The sequence below is a fragment of the Phyllostomus hastatus genome, unplaced genomic scaffold (genome assembly GCF_019186645.2).
Source record: "Phyllostomus hastatus isolate PE091 unplaced genomic scaffold, TTU_PhHast_1.1 phas_contig_40, whole genome shotgun sequence".
NCBI classification, from domain to species: Eukaryota; Metazoa; Chordata; class Mammalia; order Chiroptera; family Phyllostomidae; genus Phyllostomus; species Phyllostomus hastatus.
In genome coordinates, this window is record NW_025333872.1 from 8,005,094 (window position 1) to 8,027,107 (window position 22,014).

The 22,014-nt window shown below is 40.3% G+C and overlaps 1 protein-coding gene across 1 annotated transcript in view; it reads left to right on the forward strand.

Moving 5' to 3' along the window:
• Positions 1–4,536: 4,536 nt before the first annotated feature.
• The window catches only part of CDC5L (cell division cycle 5 like), a 50,084-nt gene continuing 32,606 nt past the window's right edge, over positions 4,537–22,014 (forward strand). Inside the window, exons 1-7 of the mRNA XM_045842665.1 lie at positions 4,537–4,685; positions 7,977–8,080; positions 9,147–9,308; positions 10,396–10,523; positions 12,896–12,995; positions 18,681–18,899; positions 20,696–20,840. Of these exons, the coding sequence (XP_045698621.1) occupies positions 4,641–4,685; positions 7,977–8,080; positions 9,147–9,308; positions 10,396–10,523; positions 12,896–12,995; positions 18,681–18,899; positions 20,696–20,840 (903 nt within the window). The 5' untranslated portion in view covers positions 4,537–4,640. The remainder of the gene's footprint in view (positions 4,686–7,976; positions 8,081–9,146; positions 9,309–10,395; positions 10,524–12,895; positions 12,996–18,680; positions 18,900–20,695; positions 20,841–22,014) is intronic.

Sequence of the window (22,014 nt, forward strand, 5' to 3'; positions counted from 1 at the left end):
GCTAACTCAAAGGTAAAAATGGCAAGACTCTTGGATGGCTTGGATATGGGTGGGGGGATGTATGGGAGAAGAAGTGGCAACAAGGCTGATGGTGCTGTTGCCAGGGCAACATGTGGTATCTTTATACACCTAGAGAAAGATGCTGTCTTTGTGGACACAGTCCTGTGGATGTACCACTTGGTGAGCAGCATGCAAGCTAGCTTTCAACCCATTTGTGTCTTGCATAGTGAACAACTTACACAACTGTACACAGCAGCCTGGTGCTGTTCACTGGATTAAGGAATGTTGTATAGATTTTCAGGGGGAGTTCAGTTTTGAGAAGTTGAAATTGAGGAACCTGTGACACACTCAAGAAGAACTGTCCAGGATGCAGTTGGGCATCTGGTATGTGCATGTGAACAGATCTCTTCTGAGAAATGTAAATCCCAAGCCTGTGCCAGTGGGTGCAGGGTCTACATGTAAATGACCTGCTTGGAATATAAATCCCAAACTGAGAAACGAGCTCAAAAAGACTCGTGAGCCTCTGGGGAAAAGAAAATTCTGAGAAAAAGCAAATTCTCTTTGGGAACACTTTGCCACCTCAGGGCACAGAGGACTCCCTGGAAATAACACCCATTAAAATGAGCTTCTGAGAAAAAAATGATAAACTATAGTAGGACCCAACACAAGGAAGTCTCAGTAGGTGAACCTCAAGCCAATTAACACGATTAACCATGGTTAGCAATATGATATGAATTACCAGCATTTGGGGTGCCCGCAATTCAATTTTGTAGTAACTTGACACCCAGATGCTAATTCCTCCGGATGCTGGCTGAGGGATTTCTAATGGGAGGGAGGGGCTGCGGGTGGCAGTCCGGTAGATGGGTGTGGCTAGAAGACTTGTTTTAAATAGTATTCAAAGCAGCACAGTGTTTCCACTTTAATTTCATCTATGTATTTGGAAGGAGAGAATAAAGATTATTGGGGTTTCTAACTCCAGCCCCTAACCATGCCTTATTATTGTCGTAGGCTTTGACCCTAATTTTAGCCCTTTCCTGGACAGTTTCTTGATGGCAAAAAACTGGATGAAAAGGAAACTAGAATTTTGATTGTTTTCTCTGCTAAGCCAAGTTAGCTCAGGCAGAACCAGCTCTCCAGAAAGGGATGAGGGGTGAGGAAGTGGGGGGTAATGCAACCTACCAAGTCCAAGAAGTGTCCCTCCTAGATAAGATAACAGACAAAGAATCTGGAGAAAGGCTTCCTAAAATGGTAGAGGATGCTTGTATGTTGCTGGCAGATTACAATGGCAGATTGGTGGCTGACATATATGACAAGAAGCAACTCTCCAATGCTAGCAGATTTTCTTCGTTGTCAAAGGAAGCCCTTGCAGAGAAAGAGCATAAATTGGAAGAACACAAGCGCAAGTTAGCCAGTTTCCCTGGTGCGCAAAGAACTCAGGTCCCAGATCCAGAGCCTGACAGACTTTCCTCCATTGCCCAATGTCACTGGCAGCCACATGCACTTGCCCTTTGCAGGGGATGTCAACAGCGAAGGCTGATGACCCGTCTTTTTTCAGGGCCCAGGACTTTACAGGAGATGGGGACAGGTTAGGTGGATAGTCCTGTAGTGTTATTTTTGTATATTGTTGAGAGTGACACTAACAACAACAACAACAAAAAAGACATTTATAAAATTGTTTAAAATGTTGGTTTGTTTACTATTTTATTGGTATGTTAACATGACTTAGTTTAAACAAAGTGATGGTCTGTGTATTAATAAGATCACAAATAGTGATTTTTTCAAAAGATCTTTTGTAAATTTTTTTGATCCAGGGCCTTGTGAGAAATTCCATGTTTTTATTTCTTTATGTATTTTCAAATGCTTGTCTTTATTTTTGTCAGTATCTAATCACTGTATAGTATGTAATTCCTAAAGGGTGAGAGATAATCAGGAATTGGTTGAGACTTGATCGTATAGTTAGGACTTGATTGCAGAAGAGACTAAATGTTTCAACTTAATCTCCACCCATCTCCCCGACCAGGGGAGTTCTGTGTCTCTCAATGCCTTTGAGTCCTTCTTCCTTAGAGGTCAGTGATTGAACACTAAACATGGATGTCATTTTTACAGTCAGGGCCAAGCTTAGGGAATGTTTCCACAATAGCACCATAGGGGTTCCATTCCAGCTGCCAGAGTAGAGTAAGAGGAGTGTTAAATAGGGGAGGAGTAAGAGGAGTAAGAGGAGTGTTAAACTGTTTAAAACAGTTGATTAGATTAATGTGGAATGCTTGGGAAATGTTATAAATTTAGACATTCTACTAAGAGGACAACTTTCATTCTGGAACTGACTTCTGTCTGGCAGATCAGTCTCCTTTTAACATAAGTGACCCCTTTAACATAAAGCCATCTATGGGATTATGAGAAACAAAATAATGGTATTTTCATTATTCCCATAGCCTTAACTTTAAAAACTATGGTATTTTTTAGCTCTAATATCTCCAGGACGTGATGTTCATTAATGTTCAGTAAAGTAGCCTGAACATTTGTAATGTTTCTTTGAGGGTTTGAATGACTGTGTTCTTGGAGATTAAGCAGTGCTGCTCTATAGTGTAGGTCTGGTAAATATTCTCTTTGTATATTTAGAGTTACTAAAACAATGTACCTTTACCTTTTTTAACCCTGTGTGTTAGAGCAGTTGCATGCTCTCCTGCTTTCTTCTTAAATCACATTGTTAAGCTATGGATTGGAACTCAGTCATAACTTAGGTGAACATTTTTTTATTCATTGAGACATTTTTCTCTTCATGGTAAGCAGATTCAAGTTAGTCAATAAAACATCTCTAAATCCCCTCCTCCTAGAATAAGAGTGTGTGTTCTCAAAACATTAATATTTTGTGACAATTTTCCAGCAGGTGTCAATAACTAGCCTTGTAGAAGGAACATCTTTTCTAGTTGATACAAAGGTGACATGTGATAGAGGAGGCCCTGAGTGAGACGAAGCCATCGTCAAGGGCTCTTGAGAGAGAGGACTGGCTGTGTCAGAAATCTTGCTTACCAGTAATAGAAACCCAATTCCAACTGGCTAACGTTCTAAGGTGAGCTAATCATTAGAATTCAAGGACAGGAATGCAGCTAGAACTGAGAAACATACTGGATCCAGGGACTCCCATACTGTCAGGATCTACCTCTCTCTCTCTCTACTGTCCTTTCTGCTCCTCCCAATGCGTCTGGGTCCTGCTTTCTTTCCCTCTTAGTCTTCCTGGTACAAAACTTCGTGGCAGACAACTCTTGGATGTCACATATTCAGAGGCCAGCATAGAGACTGGCCTCTTCCAGGTTCCAGTGTCTAAATTCCTGGGGAGGAGACTTAATTTGGCTCAGCTTTGATCGGATCAATCACATGACCATTGACTGTGAGACAGTGTAACCACAGCAACTGAGTGGATGTTGGGAGTGGAGTGGGCAGGAAGTAATGGTAGAGCAGGTGTCCTACACAGGGTTTTTGGAACAGCCACTGATCACCTGGGGTTGTCCTTTTTTTTTTTTTTTGAGCAGTATCAGACACTGTGCTTGGTTTATGATTATTTAATCCTTAGGACAATCCCAGGTACAACCAGAGGTTGGTACTATTGTCTCTACAGGTTAGGAAATTTAGGCTGAAATAAGGTATTGCCTTTTCCTGAGTATGCTGTGCACTAAATTACTATTAGTTAAATGCCTAATAAAGTGTTAAATTAATAATCAACAAAGCTCTTTTTTAAAAGTATCTTTCATTAAGTATGCTATTACAGTTGTCCCAATATTTCCTCTCTTGTCTCCCTCCACCAGGTACCCCCCTTCCCTCCAGCAATCCCCCATCTTAGTTCACGTCCACGGGTTGTACATATCACTTCTTTGGCTTCTCCATTTCCTATATTATGCTTAACATCCCCCTGTCTATTTTGTGCCTACCATTTATGCTTCTTAATCCCTGGACCTTTTCCCCGATCCTCACCCTTCCCCTCTCACAGCTGATAACCCTCCAAATGATCTCCATCCTTTTCCATGATTCTATCCCTGTTCTAGTTCCTTGTTTGTTTTTTTTAGTTGTCCATAGTTATGAGTTTGTTATCACTTTACTATTCATAGTTTTGATCTTTTTCTTAAATAAGTTCCTTTAACATTTCATATAATAAGGGCTTGCTGATGATGAACTCCTTTAGCTTTACCTTGCCTGGGAAGCACAACAAGGCTCTTTTCAAACCAGCTGTGCCAAAACTCCTCCCGCCTGGGTGGTTGCTAATCTGCTACTAGGTGACGTCATCACCAATCCCGGCCCAACGGTCCTAGCTAACAGGCACAACCTACATCTGCCCAGGGCTGTTTTCCCCTCCAACCTCTTTTGGACATGCGCCGGCTGTATCGCGCTTTGGCCAGAGAGGCTTGCGGGCTTTCTGACAATTTTCCTAGACTAGAGCTTTAACGACAAAACACCTATTTTCCTTTCAGCTGCCCAAGCTCTCGCGATACTTGCTACTCTGCTCCCCGCCTTGCGCCTGCGCAGGTCTTTACATAGCAGAAGGTCGCGTCAGGAGGAAGTCGTGTCTCTCAGTCCCAGGGCCAGCCTGCCGTTGCTATTTCTCTGAAGCTCCTCTCGGCCGCTTGCCGAGACACCCCGCCGCCAAAATGCCTCGAATTATGATTAAGGGGGGCGTGTGGAGGAATACCGAGGTAAGTCCCCCTTTCCCGCCGTTCTCTGCCCGTCGTCCCCTCTGGCAGCTCGCGCGCACGCGCACTGAGGTCGGTGAGACTAGGACGATGCCCTGCAGGGTTTGTGAGGGAGGCAGAGCCTGGCGAACTCTCCGGGCCTTTACCTTGTGCCCGACGCTGCATTATTTGAGCACCTCAAGGACAGGGACCAAGATTAAACCACTTGACTACCTGCGGTGCACTTGTTAGGCTCCCAGTGAACATTTGTTGCAGAGAGGATGTTCACCCACTACCCCGCCCTTGGAGGAACTCACAGCATGGTGGGGGAGATAGGCCATCAGCAAGAGTTGCTTTTCTGGGGCACCCCTTCCTCAGCCAGGACACGGAGCCTTTCTTTAATATTCAAAAATAAAGTGCCATGGCCACAGCTTTGTTTTTTCATTGACGTCCTTGCAGAGTTCGGGAAGCCGCTTGAGCGCCAGGTTCAAAGAGCCGGTTTATGCCCCTCAGCCCTCTCGTTATCTGTTATCAAGGCATAAATTGTCTGTTCTCCTGCCAGGTCCCAAGGCCTGTCTCTTCCTGTTACTCCTTCTCAGCTTGGATAGAAGCCAGATGGAATAAACAGATTGCAGTAGTTTCTTTGTTGTAGTGGATACCAGTGGTGAGCCAGTAGAGAGGTAGTAAAATAAAAATAAGATATTAGTGCAGTTTGTGTTCTGAGTGCACTGCACTTGTCAGTTTCTGGAGCACATCACATCTTTTCATGATCTGCGTGTTTACATATCTTGTACTTCGTTTAAATATCCTCCTGTTGCTTGGCATCTTTCTGATTATCCTTCAAAACCCAGTTCAGAAACTCGTCTTGGAATTTTTACCCATTTTCCTTGTGAAAAATTAGTTCCACCTCCAGTGTTCCCATTACTGTTTTTTTTTTAAAGATTTTATTTATTTATTTTTAGAGAGGGAAGGAGGGGGAGAGAGAGAGGGGGGGGAGAGAGAGAGAGAGACAGAGAGAGAGAGAGAGAGAGAGAGAGAGAGAGAGAGAGAGAAAGAGAAAGAGAAAGAGAAAGAGAAAGAAAGAAACATCAATGTGCGGTTGCTGGGGGTTATGGCCTGCAACCCAGAAATGTACCCTGGCTGGGAATCGAACCTGGGACACTTTGGTTCCCAGCCCGCGCTCAATCCACTGAGCTACGCCAGCCAGGGCCCCATTACTTTTCTTTCATACATTTGTTATAGCATTTGCAAGCATCACATCCTTCTATGTGATGCTGGGTAAGTTTATTCTCTCAGAACCTCATTAGAGGTTTTCTCATTTTTCTTTTTTTTTAAAGATTTTATTTATTTTTAGAGAGGGAAGGGTGGGGGGGGAGAGAGAGAGAGAGAAAGAAAGAGAGAAAGATAAAGATCAATGTGCAGTTGCTGGGGGCTGTGGCCTGCAACCCAGGCATGTGCCCTGACTGGGAATCGAACCTGCGGTGCTTTGGTTCGCAGCCCGCACTCAATCCACTGAGCTACGCCAGCCAGGGCTATTTTCTCATTTTTCTAATGCGGATGATGATAATACCTACCTCTCGAGGATTAAATGAGTCAATATATTTAGAACATTTACAACAAAGTCTGGCACATGGTGTTCTTTCAATAAGTGCTAGTTGCTGTTGCTTCCTCCAGCAGACAGCACTACAAGAGGATCAGATCCTGGTTTCCCTAACACCTAGGACAATAACCAACATGAAGTTGGTCGCTTAGCAAAATGTTTGCAAGATGAATCTAGTAGGGTAGATAACTGCTATACATGTATTCTTAGTTGCAGACGTGTTTAAGTACAGCAGTACTACAACAAAGTTGTAAATAAAGTCCATGACAACTTTGCCTCACAGAGGGAACCAGGCTGTTTATATTGGAGAAAATGTCACTTCTGAGGGAGAGACAGATGTGTAATATCAAGTAACAGCATGATTCCTGTGCAGTGGCCAAAACTTTGCAGTCTTTTTAAATGTCTGGTGATGGGAAAGTGGATTGGGGTGGAGTAGCTCATGTATGAGGCATATAGTTTAAGTGGAAAAAGCCTAAAAGCAAAATGGCCCAAGTACATTCATCTGTGGTGGCTTTATCATCTCTGGTGGCTGTGGCTTATCTTGCTGGGGTCCTCTCAGATTGGTGATTCCATGATCAGAATGGGTGCCCTCATGAAATAGTATTTAGAGATGGGAAGGTTGGAGGGAGAGCTAACTGGTGAGGTGGGAGAGAAATACTTAATTCTCAAGTTAGAGCTGGATGTGGATTCTAGGGTCAGAGTTGGGGTTAATGAGACTGGAGAGAAAATGCCATTCATAAACTGGAAGCAGGAAGCTTGGATTGGATAATGGAGTCAATAGAGTCTTGACTTGCTTCTTGAGGGCTGGATGTGTCCAATTGGATTCTCCTTGCTTAAGCACACAAGACATGGTGTAAGGTAGGTGTTCAGGAAATGTCTTTGGAAGAGAATGACAGCCACACATTGGAGAATATTTTTTGTTAGTCTTTATCAAGTAGGGTTTCTCAGATTGGGCTGTATCCATCCCAATTTATTGGGTGGTGGGGGTTATGTGTAAGGCAGGGTAGGATGAATGTTCTAAGAAATGTCTTAATTTCTTGCATTTTGCTTATTTCAGCTTTCTGTTTATTATGATTGTAAATGAGGTTTTGTACTTTTTATTTTAAATCTAGGACAGCAATTTTTAACCTTTTTCATCTCATGGCACACATAAACTAATTACCAAAATTCTGCGGCACACCCGTAAATATATTTTTTGCTGATCTGACAAAAATAATAGGTATAATTTTAATTTCATTCACACTGGATGGCTATTGTGTTGGTTATCATTTTAAAACATTTTATTTATCCATTGATTGATTGATTTTAGAGAGTGTGGGGGATGTGAGGGGAGAGAGAGAGAAAGATCAGTTTGTTGCTCCACTGGCTCGTGCATTCACTGGCTGACTCCTTCACATGCCCCCACCAGGGATCAGACCTGCAGCCTTAGCACATCAGGATGACGCTCCAGCCAACGGAGCCACCCAGCCAGGGCTATTGTCATATTTTAATTCGACCGTCTAAGGGAAAAGAGGTCAGTGCCCTGACTAATTAGGCAGGTGTTGCATGTTTTAAAAATTCTTACAGCACACTGGTTGAAAATTGCTGACCTAGGATGTATGTGTGCGTCTCTCTCTTTCTCTCCAGTAACCCTGTCAGAATTCCTTTAAATTTTGTCTTTTCTCACTTGGAGTTTTGTTATTGAATGCACTGTTTTTCTTTGACAACCTTTTTAGGATGAAATTCTGAAGGCAGCGGTAATGAAATATGGGAAAAATCAGTGGTCTAGGATTGCCTCACTGCTGCATAGGAAATCAGCAAAGCAGTGCAAAGCCAGATGGTATGTACCAGTTGATGAATGGGAAACAGAAAACAGCCCTAGTTATGATGAGGAAAATGTCAGTGTTTTGAACCTTACCAGAGAAAGCGCGCATTGTGATATAACAGAAAGGATACAGTGGGAGATGGGGATTTAGAATTAAGACCTAGCTGTTGTTTGCTTCCTGTGTGATCCTAGGCAAGCCATTTTTAACATCCTTTCTCTCATGCCTGTTTTTTCCCATTTGAGGATAATAATACTTGGCCCTAATTGATGGAGATATGAGGCTCAAGTGAGTTAATGTGTTTGAGAATGGTTTGTGAAGCATAAACCTGCTTTTAGATATAGACTCTAGCTTATAGATGGATTGTGTCCAGAAATTTAAAAGCTGGTTAGAACTTTCCCCCACAAAATGAATGATAAATAATGGCTAACTTTCTAGGCTAGCTCACAGTAGTTGAGTCATAATACAGTTGAAATATTATATATTTGCTACCCCAAAATATAAAATAATCCATCACTATACCTGGGTATCCCCTTTTAAGTCCCAAGGTGTAGTGGAACATTAAACTTTTTACATGTATTCTTGGCATGAGTGATCTGGCCTCAGCCCTGACCTATGTGGTTCTAGGATCATATTTTGATTTGTACAAGAGTGATCTAATTTCCTAGGCACCTGAGTAGGCGAATGGATCATAATGTAGGGATTAGACCTCAAAGAGGAAGACAGTCCTTAAGCTGAAGAAGTAGTTCTGATTTCTGTTTTTCATAGTGAAGCTAAGCCCCTCCTCGGATGTGTGATAAGGCTTCTATCTTGTTTGTTATCTTCTCATCCAGCTAAGTAAACCAGATGGAAAAAGCAGGTGGGGTGGCACATTAGGAAACACAGATGACAGTAGTTTCACTTAAATTTAAAAACATCAAACAAAAAACAGTGACTATTGTGTTGGAAAAAAACAGCTTTGGTAATTGAAGGATGAGAGTTACCTTCCATTTTTCAGACACTGGAAGTCAGTGTATCTAATTTGTAAATAGGATGTTTGTACTAGGTGAATGATTAATGTACAAAATTGTATCTTTTTAATAGGTATGAGTGGCTGGATCCAAGCATTAAGAAAACAGAATGGTCCCGAGAGGAAGAGGAAAAACTCTTGCACTTGGCCAAGTTGATGCCAACTCAATGGAGGACCATCGCTCCAATCATTGGAAGAACGGCTGCCCAGTGCTTGGAACACTATGAATTTCTGCTGTAAGTGGATCCCCTAAAGCAGTATGAAAATGTGTCTGTATTTTCTGAATGAGTCTGAATAAACTTGTAGTATTTTTTTGTCTTTAAAAATATAGTTACAGATCTGGTTAAAGTGAAGGAGCTAAAGCTATTGGATTGTATACCTTAAATCTCATGTGATCAAAATTATTTAGTTATATTGCTTTTAAAAGAATAACTTAAAAATATACAAACCATACATGTTCATTCTAGAAAACCTGGGGAAAATATGGTAAAACAAATAAAAATCACTATAATCACACTGCTGAGAGTTAACTGTTTGATCTTCACTAGCAGGGTTTTTTTTTTTTTTTTGTATGACTATACTGCGTTTGTGATTGAGGGACCGCTTGGATTCTGTTTTATAAGTGAATGGGAATACTCACTGAAATTAGAGGGAATTTTAATATTTTTTTCAAGTGAAGCAGTAGTAGAAATGCCTTACTCTGTTAATGCCCATCCATTGAGTTTTTTTCAGTGTTATCTTTTTTTAAAGGTGAATTTATTGGGGTGACATTAGTTGATAAAATACGTAGGTTTCAGGGGTATAGTTCTATAATACATCATCAGTACATTGTATCGTGTGTTCACACTCCTAGTCAAGTCCCCGGTCACCATTTCTCTTTTATGTGACCAGAGACTTTTATGTGACTGGAAGGTGGGGTGGGGTAGGAGAGACTAAAAGCCTCTCCTACCCCATCCCACCCTCTTTCCCTCACCCTGCTGTTGTCTGTCTTTGAAGTGGTTTTTGCTTAATCCCTTAACCTTTTTAACTCAATCCCTTTCTACCCTCCCCTCTGAGAACTGTCAGTCTGTTCTCTGTATCTATGAGTCTGTTTCTATTTTGTTTGTTAGTTGATTTTGTTCGTTAGATTCAACATATGAGTGAGATCATGTGGTATTTGTCTTTCTCTGACTGGCTTATTTCACTTAGCATAATGCACTTTTGGTCCATCCGTGCTGTTCCATTGAGTTTTTGAAAGAAAAGAGTGCCAGCACTAGGAAATCTCGCATTTCTAAGATGAGATGGTGTGATAGTGGGGCTGACTCATCTGCACTCTTTTTCTAGGGATAAAGCAGCCCAAAGAGATAATGAAGAGGAAACAACAGATGATCCACGGAAACTTAAACCTGGAGAAATAGATCCAAATCCAGAAACAAAACCAGCACGGCCAGATCCAATTGATATGGATGAGGGTAAGTATATACTTGTGAGCAATTCATTTCTTCGGTAGCCCATACACTCCTCAGGCTGCCTCTTAACTCATAATTCCTTCCTCTGAATCCCAGTTCAGTCTGCTGCTGTTATTTAAGTCTCATTCTAAATGTGTCCAGTCTTCTGTTGGAGAGTAATTGCTCTTTCTGGACAGTGTCCCTTTATCTTCTGATTTTTTAATTTATTCAGTAAATTAAGCAATGTAATACTACTGGAAAGATATCCTGGAGGCTAGAGGTAAGCCCTGGAGATCCTGCGTTCTTACTCCTATTCTGTGGAGAGAGCCATGAAGTTGGGATATTGGGCTCCAGTCCTATTACCTACTTGTTTGGCTTTAGGCAGGTAATTTAATCTGTGAAAAAAGCAATAATGCAAGACTGTGATGGAGATTTAGGATGACTCCTTGAGACATTGAATTAAGAATCACAGGAACTGGATTTTAGACCCGTGTCTGCCATTTACTAGCTATTTAATGTTCACCAAGTCGTATAATCTCTCTGAGCTTTGATTCTATTTCCTGCCACATGGAGAATAATATCTTTCTTGCCTTACAGCAGTGGTCCCCAACCTTTTTGGCACCAGGGACTGGTTTTGTGGAAGACAGTTTTTCCGTGGACTGGGACAGGGCGGGGGGATGGCTCTATAGCCTCCCACCAGATGCAGCTTAATTGTCACTTGCCACTCACTGTTAGGATTTTGATATAAATCTGCAAGCGATTGATCTATTTTGGTCTCTACAGTCAAACCTCTGTGCTAATCATAATCTGTATCGTAGTCACTCCCCAGTGCTAACATCACCACCTCAGCTCCACAGCAGATGATCAAACATTAGATTCTCATAAGGAGCAAGCAGCCTAGATCCCTTGTGGCACAGTTCATAATAGGGTTCACGCTCCTATGAAAATCTAATGCCATCATAGATCTGACAGGAGGTGGAGCTCAGGTGGTAATGCCAACAATGGGGAGCAGCTGTAAACACAGATGTAGCTTCTGCGTGGCCTGGTCCTGTGGTCTGGGGGTTGGGGACCCCTGCCTCAAGATTGTTGTGAAGCATTCGTGAATATTTGTTAGTCCATTTCCTGTTCAGAAAAAAAAAAAGTGCAGCTTGCTGCCATTACTAAAAACAGAATGCTATAAATAGAATGTCATTTATCTCCAAAACCTATTGATATACTAGAGCAATGTGTAAATAATAAAAGTGAGGTATTTTGTGGGTAAGGTTAGGACTATAATCGGCAAGTTATCTTAGGGTAAACACTGCAGCCGCGCACACCTCTGGCAGGTATTCTTGGAGCAAACAGGAAATGGATTGTTTCTAAAATTTAAAAGTTTGAGGGTAATAGTTCCCAAAGACAAGCAGTGGCTGGTCTGGCTGCATCATTGTGACACTGGGAACTTTTATTTTATTTTTTTTAAAGATTTTATTTATTTATTTTTTAGAGAGGGAGGAAGGGAGGGAGAAAGGTGGGGAGAGAGACATCAGTATGTGGTTGCCTCTTGCACATCCCCTGCTGGGGACGTGGCCCACAACCCAGGCATGTGCCCTGACTGGGAATTGAACTGGCGACCCTTTGGTTCACAGGCTGGCACTCAGTCCACTGAGCCACACCAGCCAGGGCACATTGGGAACTTTTAAAAATGCAGGTACCAGGGCCTCCCCTGGAGATAATTGACTCAATAATTTCAGGAGTGAATAATCCTGGATGAATTTCTAAAAAGTTTCCTTGCGATGCCATTAGACAGCCTTTGAATTGGTCTAAAGCATCAGCAATGACATTCGTTATTCTACTTTGGGAAGCCATGGAAATGTATTGGAAGAGAGAGATAGGAAAGAAAGGTGTATCTAATGAAGACAATCAGTTCTCTTATATTTAACAATTTGTGCTTTGCCAGTTAATAGGTGATAATGTATGATATAATAATCATGGCCATTGTTTAATGAATACTTGCTAGATGCTTTATCTGTTTCATTTTGTGTAGCTCTTCTCAACATCTTTGTTAAGTAGGAATTGTTCTCATTTTATAGAAGATGGTTTTTTGCCCTGGCTGGTGTGGCTCAGTGGATTGAGCACTGGGCCCTGAACCAAAGGGTCACTGGTTTGATTCCCAGTCAGGGCACATGTCTGTGTTGCAGGCCAGGTCCCCCTCCCCGCCTTAGGCAGTGCATAAGAGGCAACCACACATTGATATTTCTCTTCCTTTCTCTCCTTCTCTTCCCCTCTGTCTAAAAATAAATAAAGTCTTAAAAAAAGAAAGAAGATGGTTTTTCTCATCTTAAGTCCTGGGGTATGTCTCTCACATACCTACCTTCTGTTGGAGAAGAACTTAGGTTTTCTTCTCTTTATTTTTGCAGATGAACTTGAGATGCTTTCTGAAGCTAGAGCCCGCCTGGCTAATACGCAGGGAAAGAAGGCCAAGAGGAAAGCAAGAGAGAAACAGTTGGAAGAGGCAAGGTATGGTTATTTCCATCCATAATTAAACAGTTAGTCCATGCATCTTTAGCCCAGTAAAACTGCATGATTTATACAACCCTGTTGGATAGTAATAATTAGAATTTTCCAGTTCTAGTTTTGGTAATACTCTTTATGACTTTGAAAATGTCTTATTTTTGCTTCTAATCATTTCAGAATGTAGTACAAAAAGATATATTAAAAAGAATTTTTTAAATAAGATGTGGCAGAAGTAATGCCCAGGCAGTGTACTGGGTATGTTGGTTCTTTTGTTAGCACAGGAGATCCTCATCTGTTGTAGCCGTCTTGGAGTCATGTGGTCCCTGTGGCTTTTGCATGACTGCCAGTGAGTTACTCTCCTTGGGTAGTTTTGGGCAGGTACTGACTTCAAACAGGAAACTTGGGAGTTAATGAACCTTAAACCTAAATAGAGGCTTTCACAGAAATCTTTATTTAAAAAGTGAGTAAGTCCTGGCTGGTGTAGCTCAGTTGGTCAGAGTGTTGTCTCGTTGGGTGTGTTACTCATATACCCAGGTTGTGGGTTTGATCCCCAGCTGGGGTGTCAGTAAGAAGGCAACCAGTCGAAGTTTCTTTCTCTTTCTGTCTCTCTGTTCCCCCTCCTCCCTTCTCTCCCTCCCCTTTCCTCTCTAAAAGCAATGAAAAAAAATATCCTTGGGTGAGGATAAAAAAGTGAGTGAAGTAAGTATTGCCCTCTACTCAAGATTTTCTCCACTTTCCCTCTGTTTCACCTTTTGGTTAGAGCCATGATTGGACATCATTCCTAATGGCCCAGAAGTGGATAAAGGGAAAACCTGAACTGAATTAAGTGCTCATTAGCTTTTGGAGTTCATGCACTGTAATAACCTCCCTAGCCTACACAGCTGCCTTTTGTGGTCCCAAGCCACGAAGTGCTTCCTGACCAGATGACCAGCATTGTGTTGATGGTTTCCCCAGCAATGGCTTTGAAGTGCCAGATCCTGGGAAGGAGGATTCTTTCATGACTGAAGATGCTTGTTGGCGTAACTGGCCAGTCACTAGCCCAGAATAGTTACTTACAACGACAGAATGCGACTGGGCTGGGACAGGGAACAAAAACCAAGAGGAGGTACTAAATTTTCTGCCCAGGCACAGCCACCTTTCTTTTCTGTACACTTGTTAGGATTAAATAACGTAAGGTTGAAATAAATCACCTTCCATTTCTGTCCATGGTTGGTTGGGAACCAGATTTTTTTTGAGCCTTTTAACCACATGGATTGGGTCTGGGATGTGGCAAGTACATATGTTAAAAATTCCCAAGTATGGCTGCCATTGCTTGCTTTAAATAAATTTTTCAGGTTTAAATTTACACCTACTTGTAGGTTTTCTTGGAGGATCTACACATCTTTATAATTTATGTTGTATGTACATCTTGTAATAGATGAGTGATTTTCAACCTTCTTTATCGCATGGCACACATGAACTAATTATTAAAATTCTGTAGTACACTAAAAATGTATTTTTTGCCTATCTTACCTAAGAAAAGATAGGTATAATTTTGATTTATTCACACCGGATGGCTAATGCTGTGTTGGCTGTTGTCATTTTTTTTATTTGACAGTCTAAGAGGAGAAAGGTCATACTGCATGTTTTCAAATTCTTGCAGCACAAACTCTCTGAAAGTTGCCGGGCTGGGTTGGTCTGTATGTGAAGTGCAGTGTAGGACTGTTTGAATGATGAATTGTAGATCTGCTTTATAACTTAAAGCTTTTTATTGGTTACAAAAATAATGCACTTTTCCTTTAGTATTGTTCTATTTTCTTTTGGGAGCATGGTTAATACCCCAAAAGGGGTACCATTATAATACCCCATATTTATAATGGCTCCTCTGAGGTCCTTGTAGTGCTACATAGATTGGTTGTATTCACTTTAATGTTATGTTGCAGAGGTTTTCTAATGTCATTTGCAGTCTTTGTTCCCTTTGTTGAAAGAATGAAGTTACTTTAACTTTTGTAATGTGTCCTTCCCTTCCAAACCTTTCTCAGTATAGATGTACATTTATGTGTATGTACACACAAAATAACATAACATAAGATTAGATCATACTGTAAAAACTGTTTTGATGAGAAGTCAGTTATTAATCTTACTGGAGTTCCCTTCTAAGTGATGAGTCATTTTTTCTCTTGCTGCTTTCAGCAAGATTTTTTCCTTGTCTTTGGCTTTTAGCTATTTTTTTTTTAAGATTTTATTTATCTATCTTTTGAGAGAGGAAGAGAGGGTGAGAAACATCAGATTCTTGCGCACCCCAACTGGGGGTCTGGCCCATGACCCAGGCATGTGCCCTGACTTGGAATCAACTGGCGGCCCTTTGGTTTGCAGGCTGGCACTCAGTCCACTGAGCCACATCAGCCAGGGGTGGCTTTTAGCTTTTTAATCTGATGTTTTTGTTTGTGGATTTCATTTATTTATTTATTTTTAGAGAGGGGAAGAGAGGGAGAAAGAGAGAAAGAGAAGCATCAATGTGTGGTTGCTTCTCACGTGGCCCCCACTGGGACATGGCCTGCAACCCAGGCATGTGCCCTGACTGGGAATCGAACCTCTGATGCTTTGGTTTGCAGCCTTCGCTCAATCCACTGAGCTACACCAGCCAGGGCTTTGTTTGTGGATTTCTTTATGTGCCTCTTACTTGCTTGGAGTTTTGAGTGTTCTGGAGGTTAGTGGTTCTCAGGAAACTTGGGAAATTTTCAACCATAATTTCTTGAAATACTTTTCTCCCTTTTGTCCCTCCTCTCCTTTTGCTGTTGCTCTTGTGCATGTGTTGGTGTGCTCAGTGGTGTCCCACATTTCTGTGAGGCTCTGTTCACATGTCTTTATTCTTTTTACTCTGTTCTTCAGATTGCATCATTTCTATCCATTTGTCTTCAAGGTTGCTAATTCTTCTCTTAGTTTGAATCTACTGTTTAGTCCCCCCAGTGAAGTTTTCATTTCATATTTCCAACTCCAGAATTTCCATTTGGTTCTTTTTAATCATTTCTATCTCTTTACTGATACTCTCTATTTGTCATCATACCTTTATTTCTTTAATCAATGTTCCCTTTAGTTCTTTGAACATACTGATAATGGCTCCTCTGAAGTTGTCAAGTTTGGCATCTGACAGCTCTCACAGGCAGTTTCTGTTGCCTGCTTTTTTTCTCAAGTATGGGTTGTGCTTTCCTGTTTCTTTGCTCGTCTCATAATTTTTTGTTGAGAACTGTAGAACCTAGATGATTGATTATGGTAATTCTGGGTGCTAGTGTTGCCACCACACCTCCTTGTTACTGCTATTTGTTTACTTGTTTAGTGTCCAACTGGATTGTTTAGTGTAGTCTGTTCTCCCCTTCCCTCATCTCAGAAATGTAAAGCCTCCCATCTTACTCTTCCGGGGATGGAGTCTTAGGTGTGCTCACAGTCACTCTGGGATGACATGCTTTTGACGGGACTTTATTTGACATCTTTTTTTTCCTGGCTGTATCTAGTTCTACTAATTGCTAGATGATTGCTTTATTGTTTTCCATGATGTTTTGGGGCATAAATTGCTCCACAAGCTGATTCAGCCAAATCTGGGCTCCTTTGAAGAGATAGTTTCTGAGGTCTGGGTTTGATACTTGTTTTGGCCCCAGGGGGCTCCTCCCACCTGTGTCTGTCTGTGTTTCTGGCAACGTAGTGGGCCTACAGCTTAGCCTATATTCTCAATAGTTTCTTCCTAGTTGCTTCACCACAACTTCCACTGTTTGTGAGAGTGCCTTTGGGCTTGAACTTCTCCATGCTTGTTGCAAATGAAGTTAGTCTCTTTGGGGAGAGACTTGGAGCTCCTGTTTTACTACTGCACTCTGATGTGCTTGTCTCTGCACGATAGCCTTACTTCAGGAGCTGAGTGCTTGGTGAGGGGGCTTACACAGCTCTAGCTTTCCTTGGCCTGCCTGTCCTAGCATGGAACCCTCAACCCACAATCCGGGGCAAAGGTGTTGGGGCTCTAGTATACTCAGCAGCAGTGTGCTCAAGATAGAGCCTCTGTCTAGGCAGAAGAAGGAAGCCAGTGCTTCTTGGCTGCTCTGGACCGAACTAGCCTCAGCAGTGGGTTATCTGGAGGCAGGATGAGAAATGCTCCTCTTGGAATAAAAGCCCTCCTACTGGGAACTGGAGGAGAGACTAAGAAACCTGTGTCCTTGGTGCACCAGTGTGGGGTGGACTTTCCATCTCCCTGAGCTGGGAGGGGGGCAGAGGGGGAGGAGTGGGCCTTGATTCAGATATCACAGACTTGCACTTTTCTTCCTAATTTTTAGTAGGTTTTCTTGAAGAAATGTGTCTTCATTGGCTGTATCACTTTAGGATTCTTTTCAGAGTCTTAAAATTGTATTAAATTTTTTAAAAAACTAATTTTCATCAGTTTTGTTAGGAAGTAGATCTGTAGGGTCTCCTCAAGCTGGAAGTTGTTCCTGTAATTAATTTTGTGGATTAATTTTCTCCCCCCTTAAGTATTGTGAATAACTTTCTCATCATTAAATCATTAAAATTATGGCATCATGGGAAAGTGCAAATACAAAAGTAAAAATTAAATAAAATTTTAACTTCCAGTGATTAGTACTGATAATATTTTGGTGGACATCCTTCCCATCCCCCCACATATTTATTCATTAATAGATACACATATAATTTTTACATGTTGCTCTCCAACATGTAAACTTTGTAACAGTTTTGAAGTAGTGTGTCTTGGGCATCTTTCCATGTCAGAATAGATTTATAGGCTTTTTAAGGGTTATATGGATGGCTCTATAATACCTTGTTTTACAGCTGTATGTAAATTCATTTAATTTCTTATTGTTGTATGTGTAGATTATACCTGGTTTTCCACTGTTACAAGCAGTGCTCAAAGGGCAGTTTCACAGCCGATTCCTTGTTCATGTTCTTCTTTATTGCCTTAGGCTAAAGGCTGGGGAGTGAAATTGCTGGGTTAAAAAATGTGGAAAATGTGTTTTCATGTGTATTTCCAAATTGTCTTTGGGAAAGCCACACCAGTTTACTTTCTTAACTGCCAGTGTGGGGGAGAGTTCACTTTTTACCACCTTTGCCATTAAAACGAGACAAAAAGCTGAGTGGTAGTGATTAGATATACAGAAATGGTACCTATTGATTTAATTTGTGATTTTTAAATTATTAAGTAAACCTTTTGTCATTTCAGCAATTTGCATTTTTCCTTAGTGAACTGTTTATTTCCTTTTGTGTTTTTCTCCCCATTGGGTTGCAGTTTTTAAAAACTTGAATAGATTTTTTTATATCTGACCATTCCTAATATTAGTTGCAAACATCTTATTCCTATTATTTATTTGCCTTTTAATTTTGCTTTATGATTTTTTAAAAAATAGTGCTACAGAGATACAAAATTTCAAAGCCTTTGCTCTTTTCTTTTGTCTTTTATTTATATTTGGTGAGTATATTTTCATCCAGAGGTAAGATACATATTTACTTGTAGTTTCTTCTGGTTTTTGTTTTTGCTTTAGTGTATGAGTGCATACACTCACATACCTTTAAATCGAAACTGAACTACATTTTGCTGAATAGTGTGAGGTGAGGATTTATTTTTTCCTCAGATAACCAATTAGTGATCTTAACTGTTGGATAATTCATCCCTTCTCCATGGCACGTGTTTTTCAAGGTAATCTTTGTGTTCTTCAGGCGTCTTGCTGCCCTCCAAAAGAGAAGAGAACTTCGGGCAGCTGGCATAGAAATTCAGAAGAAAAGAAAAAAGAAGAGAGGAGTTGATTATAATGCTGAAATCCCATTTGAAAAAAAGCCTGCTCTTGGTTTCTATGATACTTCAGAGGAAAACTACCAGGCTCTTGATGCAGATTTCAGGAAGCTAAGACAACAGGATCTCGACGGCGAGCTAAGATCGTACGTGCCTTTCTGGTTTTGAAAATGGAAAGGTGCTGTAGGGGTTTCATGGAGGGCTAAGTGGTGTCCTTGTCAGAGCTGGGTTTTTATTACCTAGCACGCGTAGCCTCCGTTTGCTTTTATTTATTTGAGTTCACCTTTCGGAGAGAGTCAGTGACCCTGGCTGTCCTATTTTTAGCATGGAATGCAGTTTGTATCTCTTGTATTGTGGGCATTTGGCTCTTAGTAAAGTGTCTGCTCACTGAGTCACAGTGTTAATTTAAGATTTATGTACATTTGTGAACAAGTTAGTGTTTTTACTAATAACCTGAAGGACTCTGTCAAAATCTGATCTGGTTCTTTTTGTCTTGTATTCTAAAAGTTTTCACTTAGAATAAGTAGGTATATTTATAAAATGTCTTATAAGGTGTTGAGGATTTTGCCTATTTCAAGGGATTTTTAGAGTTTCTTTAATTCTTATATCTGAAAATTGTGGGGAGAACCATTTATGATCGCCAAAGACTTTTAGTTCTTTACTTCCTGATTGATATTCCATTTTTACTGTGTGAATAGTTACTAAACAACAGATACTAGCCACTGTGAAACAGGGTTTTTTTGGATGTACTCCATTTTGTTTATTTTTTAAATTAGGACCTTCTTGTAGGTAGTCTTCCACAGATAAACAGGTTAAAGATGAACACCAATCATTTGGAAGGCATAGACTAGGTGGGGGGCGAGGGGAGGAGGCATTCCTAGAGCTTTAAAAGACAGCCTTGAGCCTCTCCTTCGACTTGCTGACAATCATTTTTGGTGTAATTTGTCTAGACTTAAATACCCTTTTTAAAAATTTTTTGAATTTATAAAATCATAATTGAATAACAGTTTTAAAGGGAAATTTTAAAACTCACAATTTCCCCCCTTTTTAAAAAGTTTATTTTTTATTTTCTTTCCATTACCATTTATCTCCCTTATACCCTCTTCCACGTCCACCTATCCTCTCCCCGCCACCCTCCCAGTCACTGCACTGCTATCTGTGTCCATGAGTTTCTTTTCTGTTTTTGCTCTATCCCTCTACTCCCCACTCCCACCCCCACCCCAGAGCTGTCATCCTGCTCTCTATCTGTGAGTCTGTCTCTGTTTTGTTTGTTAGTTCAATTTGTTCATTGGATTCCACATGTGAATGAAATCATATGGTTCCTGTCTTTCTCTAACTGACGTATTTCACTTATCATAATGTTCTCTAGGCCCATCCATGCTGTTGGCAAATGGTAAAATTTTCCTTTTTTACAGCCGAGAAGTACTTCATTGTGTAAATGTACCACAGTTTTACCCACTCATCTACTGATGGACACTTGGGCTGCTTCCATATCTTGGCTATTGTAAATAATGAGAATTCACAATGTTTTAATTTTGTTCTGTTTATATTATTGTTTTCCTTTCTATATACTTCATCATTTTACTGTGTGTACACACATTTTTATATAAATGTAAACAGTAAAGGAATAGTTCTGTTTTTCTTTTGATTTTATATGTGACATTTAGCTTATCATAGCCTCTATAATATATAGTTTTAATAATATTTAAATTAGTGTATCCTATTTCTTTAATAATTCTATTATTCTAAGTCCGCATTCCTCTTGAATACAGTGGGTAGGTAATGGTGTAGGGACCAACTTAATGTATATAGTTTTTATCTGTTAGTAATTTTCTTAGAAATGGGATTATTTTGTTCAAAATGTGTGAGTATTTATGTGGCTTTTAATGTTATTGCCTATATGTAACTTTTAAAAATCTCTTCTCCACCTTGACCATGACAGTGAAAAAGAAGGAAGAGATAGAAAAAAAGACAAGCAGCATCTGAAGAGGAAAAAAGAATCTGATTTACCATCAGCTATTCTTCAAACTAGTGGTGTTTCTGAATTTACTAAAAAGAGAAGTAAATTAGTACTTCCTGCCCCTCAGGTAATATGATAAAAGTACTTTTTTTAATGGTGTGAGCTCATATATTTATCATTTATTCAGCAAATATTTGAGGGCTTATATGCCAAGTTTTTGTTAGGTGCTCAGTGCCCATAAGAAATTCACAGTGTAGTATGTGATTCACATAAAAATAAGTCATTGTCATACAGCATAATAAATAAGTAACAGCTTTTCTGTATAGTTATGTCAGGTCTGAAACTGCTCATATGATGGTTTAGTAAGTAAGTGTCATCTCTTAGTTTGTCAGCAGGTTAGGGCTCCAGGCCTTTTTTTTTGTGGGGGCAGACCAGGATAGAGGTATTGTTTGGCTGTGTGGACTTTAGGCTGCTTACTTTCAGTGAATGTTTTGTTGTGTCATACTTACCTTATTGAGGCAACAGCAGTGAAAATCAACATGGGAGATGTGGAGAAGAGAGAGAGACACATTCATTCAGCCTATTTCAGGCTCTGTTCTTTTGACTTAATCATACTTGGTTAGAAACAGGAATTTTGAATACGCTCTTGGCTTTTTTTTTTTGAAAGACTCTGAAGATGAAAAAGGAGTTTATTTATTTATTTTTGCCATAGGAGAGGAACTGAATAAACTCTTGTTCTGTGTTGAGTGGTTCAGGTCTGTAGAACTAGGCAGTTTAATGGAACAGAGGGATGGACTTAGGAGCCGGAGGAGCCGCTCTCCCTCAGTGAGTGCACTGGCTGCGTCAGCACAAGATTGCTTGGCACAGAGTAATTTTAGATGCTGCCCTTCCTCATAATGATATTTCTGAAATTGAGATTCTTGCCTGATATTTTTTTTCTTAGTACCCCTTAGGATATTTATTTTGGTAAAATTACTAGGACAACACATTTTGATTTTCTTAGGGATCTTGTGGATGAGTGGACTCTCTCTGTGTGATACTTTAATTGGTTTTCAGTCATCCTCCCATATAGTAGTTTTATATAAACATTAGTATTTTATGTTTCTGGTATATTGTGTTTCTTGATTTAAAAGGATTTCGGTGTGGAAATATACACAAGACTCTGCAGCTTGATAGCATAGAATTCCTCCTCTCCCCACACATACGCATTATGTAGGAAAGACTTAAAAAAACTGTATTATGCAAACAGACTCATGAAAAGTAAAGAGTACTTTTTAATACTGAACCTTGTATACTCATCA